Here is an 11,205-nt window from a genome sequence, read left to right as displayed (position 1 = left end):
TCAGGATTTGCTGGTTAAAAGACACATCACTGCTTTTATATTACTGTGCTTCATCAATATTTATGATACAATTTTAGATCCCAGGTTCTGATAATTTATTTTTATAAATAATACATGAAATTACAAAGGTCTATCTTCTTTAAAATCTGCTTTTTCAAGAGGTCAAATACTTGTACATGTATGTTGGTACCCAAAGGAAGGTCTTTTCACAATAAATACACATGTAAAATATGATAGCAACAGCTCTGTTATTATTCTCTATTGAGAAGCTGATGGCTCGTTTCAATACTCCCCCTCAATACTGAGGGGGAGTATTGAAACGAGCCATCAACTTCTCAATAGAGAATTTACTCTGTTATGTGCAAGTTAAAAGTTTTTGTGTGTAAACAGCGCGAGACAAACAGACAGATCGGCGTACAGGCAAAAACCACAGGCACCTGAAGTATGGATAATAACCCCCCCCCTTTTTTTTGTTAATGAAAAAAAAATGTAAGAGTGTATAATATCTCAAAGATATAAAAATTCCCCGTCCAACACATCTATATATATGTCGTTATATGCAAGCAGATTGTACTTTTTCTCACGTTTAAAGAATGACCCTATTCGGTATAATAAAAATACACAAGGTAAGAAACAAAAATTATAAACAAACAGGGGGTTCCCCGCTTCGAGACAGATTTCCAAGGTAATAATAGTGTTACCTATCATAATTTTGCTAACGCTCTATCTGGGAGATGTTCTCCTACTGAAGTATTTAACCTAAACCCCCACCATTAATGTTTTATATGCCGTTTTGGAGTCGCACTTCTGTTCCGCTTTATCTGATTGGTTAATTGTGATAAAGTTTAAATATCTAACCAATCAGATAAAGCGAAACAGAAGTGCGACTCCAAAACCTCCTCCAACGCTGCCAATGGAGAAAATTTTATGTATCCGATTAATAAATCGTCCGATTTATTAAATAATACTTTTTAAAATATGGGTTTTAATTTTAGAGAGTACAGGTGAGATGAGAAGGGGGAAAACTGTAAGAGGGGGAGGGAAAATTGTTAATGGGTTAATGGAGGAATATAGGGACAAACAGTCCAGTCCAATACGAAAATTCGTAATATTACGAAAAAACGTAAGATTACGAGAAAGCATAATATTACAAGTTATCGTAATATAAAACTTATATTACAATTTTTCATAATGTAGTTAAATTACGAATACGGGTAATATAGCAGATTGTAAGAGACTATATTACGAGTTTTCGTAATCCAAGACAAATTCAAGCATTGCAAGAAATTGAATGGTGGGTTGCAAAGTATGACGTCAGTTATATATTAGATTCCACGGCTACTGATAGCACGCGGTCAGTTTTGTCAGTTACGCCTATCAGAAAGCATGGAAATTCAAGAAGAAAGTACCGCCAACGATGGGTGAGTGGACAATTTCTTTTATTATTCTTTTATAGGAATTTTCCCAAGGATAAGACCAATTTTCCAATAAATTTCAATATTCGCTTAAGCATGTCGCATTGGTCTATATCACCCGAACTCCCTACTTTTCTTGCGAAGTCTACCCTAAAAATCACACCCTCGTCTCATAATTCAACTGTTCGTGAAATTCTTATTGAAATACACAGAATTCAAATCTCAGTAAGAGTCGTACAAGTTATCGCCCGTGGCATCTCGTAGTAAACGTCATACTTTGCTACCCGCTACTCAATTTCGTGCAATACTTGAATTTGTCTTGGATTACGAAAACTCGTAAGATAGACTCTTACAACCTGCTATATTACGCGTATTCGTAATTTAACTACATTACGAAAAATAGTAATATTTGTTTTATATTACGATAACTTGTAATATTACGCTTTCTCGTAATCTTACGTTTTTTCGTAATATTACGAATTTTCGCATTGGACTGGACTGACAAAGGAATCAAGGAAAGCAACCAAATCCAGTCAAAGCAGTCAAATCCCTCGTTTCGATTTATAACAATTAAAACCTCATCAACCTTAAAATTGGAAACTATTCAGTGTATTCACTAGGTCAAGATGAAAGCTGTTCTTCGAGGGTAGATACTTTTCTACAGGTCCTTACCAGCATTAGCATACCAGCTGCACCATATGACAGACAGTGCAGTATTTTGAGTATACGTAGCTAGCCAATAATGTTTTGAAAACTAGAATTATTTTTACCAATGTTCGATGATAACCCTAGGAACGGGTGCGTCTGTCTTTGCTTTCTTCTCAACCGAAGTTTTATCAAGGCTTTCTGTCGGTTTAAGGACAGTTTTTCGTTTTCTTGGGGGCATGGTTCTCCTTGCAACGCTACAATGGATCTAGACCGAGGGATTCCGACAGAATTTCGCGGGAAGTTGTCTAAAGTATGGAAATACCTGAGGTGAATCAACAGAAGGATCTTGGCGAGATTCTGAAGGGACAAACAAAAAGAGGGGTTATGGTCATACATGCACCTAATAAAAGTATAGATACATATCTCCTTTAATCATAAATGAGGTTAGGGTGAAATTTTAAAGTATTCAAAGCGTGGAATTTATTGCGCGAAAATTGATCCATAGAATGCTCACAGGAGACGATAACTCCGTTTATTTCGCACGCCGACAGACCAAAGTTTGTTTGCAGAGATGTCATCGCCAACAGTTAACAAGATACCAGCTCACGTTCCTCCGTTGGATGAAGTTGTGAAAGGTCAGTTTGAATTGTGTCTTTTGTGCAGAAACATTTTTTCAGGTTGACATTACGTGATTCAAAAACATTCAAGGAGGAAAGAAGGGGGGTTGCATGCATGCACGATGAGTTATCTCGTCATGTTAAAAAACTACACATTGCTTGTGTTGTACTAACAGTAACAGAACAGTTTGTGCATAAAATACATTTTCTATCGATCTTTTTGTAGTATTAGCTCTTATTTATAATACTTAATCTCTTCATCAAATGATTTATTGCGAAATAATGCTGGATTTTGATTTGAAAAATAAATAAATTAAATTGAGAAACAAAAAGTTTATCAGCTGTTTATTAAACCACTTGTGCATTCTATGTTTTTTTTTTTAGATATTCATTTTTTTATGCATTTTCTTTGTGTTTATTAATTTTTTTCATCTATTTTTTTTTATTTTCTAAATTATTTTGCTCAACTCATTATGGTTTTATTTTATTTATTGTAGTATTGAATGATGGCCTGAAGAAAAACTTTACAAATATCTCGGTATCTGTCGTAGATTGTCCGGATTTAACCCAGAAGCCATTTACATTGGCTGCTCCAGGTAAATTAAAATATGTCTTCATAGTTACTGGGAGTTGTCGCTAGTCATCATCGAAGTTTATCTTTGAAAAAAATTTCTTTTAAAGTCCACTTTATCACTCTATCAGCTAGCTGCAGATCTGTAGCTCTCCGAAAAATAAATATTGACAGACCGGAGAGCTACAGTGCCACCCATTGAAAAAACTGTATATTTATTGCACCGAAAAAGTGTGCTGTTTCTTGGAATTATTTCTCCATTTTTTAAAACTGTCATCTCAAAATATTACCAACTGTGTGTTCCCATAATATTATTTCACTATTTCCACGACAAAACATACCTAATAGTTGTTGTTAACAGCCCTCCTGGCCTTGAAATTGAGATCATCGAAAAATTCGCCTATTTAAAATGTCATTTTGGTTTGTGAGATAATTCGGTCCAGCGCGCTTCGCACAGATGTAAAGTATGAAAGTACTTGATAGAGGAGTAAGGAATCTTTTAAAATCTATCCTTTTTGCAATTGAGGTAAGAATCTGGAAGAATTAATCCAAAACCGTGTGCACATTTTCGTGCGCAATAAATATACAGTTTTTTCAATGGGTGGCACTGTAGCTCTCCGGTCTGTCAATATTTATTTTTCGGAGAGCTACAGATCTGCAGCTATCTATCAGCAATACGATTAGAATATTTCTATTACTCTATTTGAAATTTTTTTTACAATTTAATTTATGAATATTGCTTTAAGTTTATAAGAATCCATAAGTTATTACAATACATGTATTCTCTTTTGGGTGTGTGTTTGCATAACTATGAATATTAGATAGCTAAAAACCTTAAATTTTTTTCTCCATTATGATCATTATAGACACCTAAAATAAATCCTTGTTTGTTGTTCAGGTTTATGTGGAAATGCTCGCCTGGCAGATGTAGGAGGACCGGGATTTCTGCTACCACTCCCACAGAAGGACAAGGTATCTTTTAAAGGTTTTGTAGTCTGTGTGTTCTAGTGTTGAAATTTAATGACACTGGGACAGTTACAAACAAGAAAGTCTCAAAGGCTTCTTTGAGAATTCTACCCCCTCTGCCCAAGGATGGTGGTTATTGGACATTTGAAAAAAAAAAATGAGGATTCATTTATATTTTACAAATCTTACTAAAATGATGTTTAATTCAAGCTGAAAATGACCTTTATAACAGAAAAAATATCTTGTTTGAATTGAATAGATTGAGTTAGCCTTTTATTCTTTCTTTTGATACAGAAGTTTACCTATCGTCAGATAGCGGAGTCTGTAGGACTGCCTGGTGCTTTTATGATTGGAGCGGGCGCTGGACCGTGTCATATTGTAGGGGTCAACAGTGAGGTCAGGCTTACCTACTTCTTCGTATTTTCTAGCATGGGTTATTAACCAATATTTGATATAAAAATTGTGCAGCAAAATTTTTGTTTTATAAAAGAGAATTCCTGCAGTGAATAATTTTGTAGTTGATATTAACAGCTAAAATGGATATTAAGTCTTTATTGCATAGAGAATAAGCATACCCTTTTCCATTTTACATCCTGTAAGATAGTATTACCCAGAGAATGATTTATCCTGCATATGTTTTAAAGTGTGAAACTTTTTAGTTTGCAATGCAATGTAAATATATATTTTTTTGAATGCCTAATTGATTGATAAAGTTTCCTATTTAATATTTCAGTTGATGAAAAATGTTAAAATGGATGGTAAAGGTGGTGTGACCAAAATCAACTCTCACATTGCCAAGGTCAACCCTAAGGTACAATTACGTTTAGCATGAAAATTTTACGATATGTGAAATTGTTTTGAAGAAAACATTTTCACATTTTTTAAAGAAAGGGAGGGAGCATTTTGTTCCAGATTTATATGTTTATTTTTTGTTCTTTAGAATACAAAACTGGTATGTACATGTTATTCACAAACATAGAGGAGTTTTGAAAAATTTAGATGGATTGAAATATTACTGATTAAAAAGATTTGACAAAAAATAAGGGGAGAGTAAAGTTATTGGAGTATGTACATTATTTATGCTCTTTTTATGCTCTTGTTATTTTAACAGGATGGAGGGTGCGTCTTGGAAACCATTGATAAGCCTGAGTTTTCCTTGATGGGAAATTTCCTTTGTTCTGATGGCCAGCCAGGAAAGGTACCCCCATATATCCATTTTTTTTCGCCATGATCTATTTTTTGCCACCATTTTTAATTTGCAAAATATAAAACAAGCAGAAATTATATCAGCCATAATGTAATATAAAAACTTCCATTTTAAACAAAAATCTTTATTCATAGAAAATAACTTGCGCAGAATAAAAACTGTCTTTCATCACTACCATACATTTGAACAAAAAAATAAGAACTGGTGCCTTTCTATCATGTTTTGTTATACCAAACATCAAAGAATTTTACTAAGATTAATGACAAGTTCTAAAATCTTTTTCACAGGTTATAGAGGTCAAGGCCAGTAACAGAACTGGAGAGGAGAACTTTATGTCTTCCATGAGGATATATATATTCTCAGTACTATTTTCTTGGAAAAAGGAAAAGCAAACTCTTTAAGTGGTGATAAAATATTCTGTTCTTTCTCTCAGATTATTTATTTAGCAGATAATTGAAAGAGATATTAATTCAATGTTATTTCTACCATGTGTTAAGAAATATATACATGTATTTGAAACTTTCTTCTGTGTTATATGCCAAACTATCTGTATTTTTTGTTTATGTTCACATATACAGTAAAACATGGTTATAATGAATTGATGATTACAGGGAAGTGATTTTAAATCCCCATGACTTTATTAAAAGTTGTAGACTTGACGGATATAAAGAATTATGCTTATAATGAAGCACAATTGCCTATATGACCCTGGCTCTTTGTTATAGGCATGTGTTTCACTGCGTATGGTACACTGTAGAACACTTGAAAACAGATCAATTATATATATATTTATCTTTAAATATATTTACATTTACACACTTATAAACACGTAATTGTTAGTAATTTATTCATCTCAATTTGTAAAAAATATAAATAATGCATAAAATGAAAAACCTACACAGTAAAAATTTCATAAATATAAATTCTACATGTTTAAAATATAAAGCAATTTATGACATTTATAAATTTTAAATTGAATAAAAATATATGCAATCATCGTACATATTAATTAATAAACCTGGGATTGAAAGCAAAATTGCTTATTTCCAATGGGGTCATTATTGTTATTGCTATATACAAATATTTATTATCTATTACAGCCAGATTTCTCAGACAAACCATTGGACTCCCAAGAAAAAGTGAACAACTGGTTAAAGTTCTATGAAATGGATGCCATTTTGGTGTGTGTTGGGGAGCTGGTCTCACATGACCCTGTAAGTGTTTGGTATCCAAAGGATTTTAATGCTTAAATTTCTCTAAGAGATTACAATGGACTATCATATCTTTAAATAAGAACTTCTGTTTAACTTCCCAAGAGATTGGAAGGTTATTATTCCTTGAATTGGGTTGTCAATGAATAGAAAAATATGAAAATCAAAGCACCACAAAATATCATTCAAGTTGATAATAAGAACAAGTTTACAAAAAATTCATGATTTTTATAAGTGAAGTAAAAGTGAACTTATGCTGGAAGATTTAAATTTTGACCATATTGAACATGTATACATGTACAAACCTATTTTGAATTTCCAGGGTTATGACCTGAGAGTGGAACATTTCCATTGCTTCAGTGACCACGGTCAAGGAGGTCATTATCACTTTGATGTCACCCCCAAGGACGTGGAATACAGGGGGTACTTCGTATTAGCGGAATCTATTTATAGAATTGACCAGCCTGTACAAACCACGCAACTAGGAAGGTGAAGGCTGTTGTTATTTTTTTTCATTTCTAAGAGCTGTGCTGGTTACTTAGTTATGAACTTTAATGTACTGTATACAGGGTTATTTTTGCCCCGCTTTATTTTCACCTTTTCACACTTGCAAACAATTTTGCTCCGTCTTAAATTCACCCAGTCACAAGTTTTTGTAAGAAATTATACTGTATTCTTTGCATTCACCCAATTTAAAATTCGTCCAACCAAGGCTAGGGCGAAAGAGGCAAAAATAAAATGGGGCCGAAATTTTCGATGTGTACAGTATGTTCTTCCACAGTGCTTTTTAGGGTAATGTATTTGATTTTTTATATAATTTTTTTTTTAAATTATACAATCTGTGATTCATTCTGTGATCAGGGACTGATTTGTGATTTTTTTAATCATTTAGAAACTAGTTCTAGTCTGTATACATGTAGTAATCAATTGAAATGGTAGTCAAAAATTAGCCTCAGGTGTGTTTAGTTGTATGATCAGTATGGGCTAATAAACTAAGATAACAGAAGTATTTAGATGTAAAAAAAAAAATACACCCCAAAAAATAAGTTCAGATTTAACAAGAATGAATCATAATGGCCCATGTCTTATGAAGTTGTTGCATATTTGATTTATGTTTAAGACTGTAAATGATAAAATTTTTAATCAAAATATTAAATCCTTATGCATGTACTGGCAGCTATAATTTGTGACATAAAAATGATTTTTCTCTTAAATATGTTAAGTCTGATTGATTATGCGATATTGCAAATTGTTTATATGTACAATTTATAAATACATGTACAAAGCAGACATGAAACTTTTTAAATTTTAATGTATTTATGCAAGAATGTAATAATGAATGATTTTTTTTTATTAAAAAAAATTATAGAAAATGTATTAAAATGAATATTTTTGTTTATTAAATACAAATGTAAAGGTATACATTTAAAAAAAAAGATAAGCAATATGAGCTGAATTTTCATTTGGGAAATTGTTGTGGTAAAATTGTATTCCTGTATTTAATATTTAAATTTATGTGGCAGAATTAAATACAGCTTGTATTGCTTTGAAAACAAATAACACTGTATTGTTATTTGTTACATCAGCATGCAAGCATCACTATTTAGTATAAGTCTACACAACTCAAAACAAAATTTGCCAAGTTCCCATAGGTCCAGACTGCAGAAGAGATATTTTTTTTCATTAAGATATATTTAGTAAAACAGAAAATGTCCTTGCAACACTCGTGCCCCCATATTGCAGGTTATGGTTACGTTTAAAGCTCAAATGCAACTTGTCGGAATATCAAAAATGTTGGTACCTATTAAAGAAAGAATTTGTCAAAGATGATATAAGATATCAAAGATCTATCACCAACCGTTTAAAAGTTATGGCCAAGATCAAAGGGTGAAAATTGTTGGTACCCAAGGAAAAGTCTTGTCACAAGAAATGCACACATAAAATATTTAAGTCAGAGCTCCAATTGTGTAAAAGTTAGGGCAAAGATTGAAGTTTTTCAAAAGCAGCTCCTCAGACTCAAAGGTCAAATGTAAAGGGTCACAATTGTTGGTATCCAAGGAAAACTTTTCAGAAGGAATACCATGTGAAATTTGAAAGCACTAGCACCAACTGTTAAAAAAACAAGATGACCGTGTTTGTGAAACTCTAAAACCCCATATTGCAGCTTTTGTTGAAGTTTAAAATTTCTCAAATGCAAGTAAGACTCCAAGGTCAAGAGGTAAAAAAAAATTGTTATACAAAGAAAGGACTTGTGTCAGTGGATGAACCTGGTACAATGTAATTATGAAAGCCCAAGCATCAACCATTCAAAAGTTATGGTCAAAGTTGATGTTTTCTAAAAGTTGGTCAATTCCAAGGTCAAAGGGTGGAAATTATTACGGTAGTACACAAGGAAAGACTTTGTCATATGATATACAGTTGCAAAATAAAAGCTCTAGCACCAACTGTTCAAATGTAATGGGGAAGAAAAAAGGTTTTCAAAAGTAAGCCAAACTCCAAGTAAAATTGTTGACCAAAGGTAGGTCTTGTCACAATGGAATAGCTGTGAAAAATAAAAAGCCACAGTACTTACTGTCCAAAAGTGAGTCAAACTTTAAGGTCAAGTTTGAAAGATCAAAAATACTCAAATCCATCAAAAGGTCTTATCACAATGAATACACGTGTGAAATATGAAAGCCTTAACACCGACTGCTTAAAAGCTATGGCAAAGGTTAAAGTTGGGTAATTTTTTGCAAAAGTGGGTCAAAGGTCAAGAGGTCAAATATGTTGGTACCCAAAGAAATGTCTGGTTACAAGGAATACAAATGTAAAATATGATCATTAGGGGTAAGGTTAAACAGAGAAAAGAAACTAGACATCGTTGAATCTTTTAATTACGTGGGTTTAACATTAGCCAAGGTTTAAGCTCTTCAAAGACTGGTCAAATTCAAAGGTCGAGGTCAAAGACTCTAAACTGTTGGTACTGAAGGGAAGGTCTCGACTCAAGAAATATACATGTTTAATATGAAATCCCCAGGCTAGTTTCAGCCATTCAAAAGATACAGCCAGGGATGCCCCCGTATGACATCTTATGGTAAGGGATGAGGTTTCTCAATTGTAAGTCAAACTCTAAAATTCAAGTTTAAAATTATTGGTACACAAAGTAAGGTATTGTCACAAGAAGTACATCTGTGACATTTTAAAGCCATACTTCTAACTGTTAGAAAATTATGATCAAGGTTAAAGGTAAAGGTAAAACTGGGTCAAACACAAAGGTCAAGAGGTCAAGGTACTCAAAGAAAGGTCTTGTCACAAGGAATACAGATGTGAAATATGAAAGTCAAAGCCTCATCCACTTAAAAGTTAAATGTTAAAGGACAAACTCCGGGGTCAAGGTCAGAGGGTCAAGATTGTTGGTTTCTAAAGAAAAGCCTTGTCTCAAAGATTGCATATGTGAAGTATGAAAGCTGTAGCACTTACTGTTCAAAAGTATTGTCCAAGGTTAAAGTTTGTAAAAAGTAGGTCAAACTCCAAGGGTCCTTCAAAGGGTCAAAGTTGTTGATATCCAATGAAAGGTCTTCTCACAAGGATTAAATATGTGAAGTATGTGTATGAAAGCCCTAGCCCTTAACGTTCAAAAGTTATGGCCAAGGTTAAAGTTTTTTCGTAAATACGAAAATCTCCAAGGTCAAAAATGGTTGGTTTCAAATGAAAGGTTCTGCCACAAAGAATTGATATTTGAAATATGAAATTCCAAGTATCTACCATTTAAGAATTAGGTCCAAAGTAAAAGATTTTTTGTGTAAAAATGGGTCAAACTCCAAGGTCAAAGGGTCAAGGTTCTTGATATCAAAAGAAAGGTCTTGTCACAAGGATTAAATATGTGAAGTATGAAAGCCCTAGTCCTAACCCTTCCAAAATTATGGACAAGGTTGTATTTTAAAAGTAGGTCAAACTCCAATGTCAAAGGGTCAAAGTTTTTGGTATCCAATAAAAGATCTTCTCACAAGGATTACATATGTCAAGTATGAAAGCCCTAGCCCTTACCGTTTAAAAGTTGTGACCAAGGTTAAAGATTTTTTTTATAAGTACAAAAATCTCCAAGGTCAAAAGGTCAAAGTTATTGGTACTCAATGGAAGGTCTTTTAACAAAGATTATATATATGAATTATAAAAGTCCTGGTATCTATTGTTTAAAAGATATGGCCAAAGTAAAAGTTTGGAATTTTTGTGTAAAAGTAGGTCAAACTCCAAGAATAAGGTCAAAAGGTAAATTTGATGGTACCCAAAGAAAGGTCTTGTCAAAAGAAATAGTTTACACATATGTGAAATATGAAAGTCATAGCTCCACTAAATCAAAAGTTATTGGCAAGGTTAAAGTTTTTGCGGACAAACAGCTAGACAGAAAGACGGATGGATATATATATATATAAAAAAAGAATTGCAAATTTATCACAATACCCTTCAAGTAACCACATTTGCAAAAAACTTTTAACCTTTGTCATTTTGAACAGTTGATGCTTGAGTTTTCATATTATAAGTTCACAAGTGTATTCCTTTTTATGCGCCTAGATCGATAGATCCGGGGCAT

The 11,205-nt window shown here is 32.9% G+C and overlaps 1 protein-coding gene across 1 annotated transcript; it reads left to right on the top strand.

The window, feature by feature from the left end:
* The first annotated feature begins 2,166 nt into the window (after window positions 1–2,166).
* LOC134244325 (ester hydrolase C11orf54 homolog) lies at window positions 2,167–7,993 on the top strand. Its single transcript, XM_062726583.1, has 9 exons — window positions 2,167–2,698; window positions 3,178–3,276; window positions 4,150–4,223; window positions 4,512–4,613; window positions 4,951–5,028; window positions 5,329–5,415; window positions 5,712–5,786; window positions 6,456–6,638; window positions 6,958–7,993. Exons 1-9 carry the CDS (start codon window positions 2,635–2,637, stop codon window positions 7,126–7,128), a joined length of 933 nt encoding a protein of 310 aa, XP_062582567.1. The 5' UTR covers window positions 2,167–2,634; the 3' UTR covers window positions 7,129–7,993.
* The last annotated feature ends 3,212 nt before the right edge of the window (window positions 7,994–11,205 follow it).

Source organism: Saccostrea cucullata, unplaced genomic scaffold (genome assembly GCF_032062105.1).
Source record: "Saccostrea cucullata isolate Sc308-1 unplaced genomic scaffold, CSIRO_AGI_Scuc_v1 ctg330, whole genome shotgun sequence".
NCBI classification, from domain to species: Eukaryota; Metazoa; Mollusca; class Bivalvia; order Ostreida; family Ostreidae; genus Saccostrea; species Saccostrea cuccullata.
Note: the sequence above shows the minus strand (reverse complement) of the source record. Positions and strands in the feature narration are given on the sequence as shown.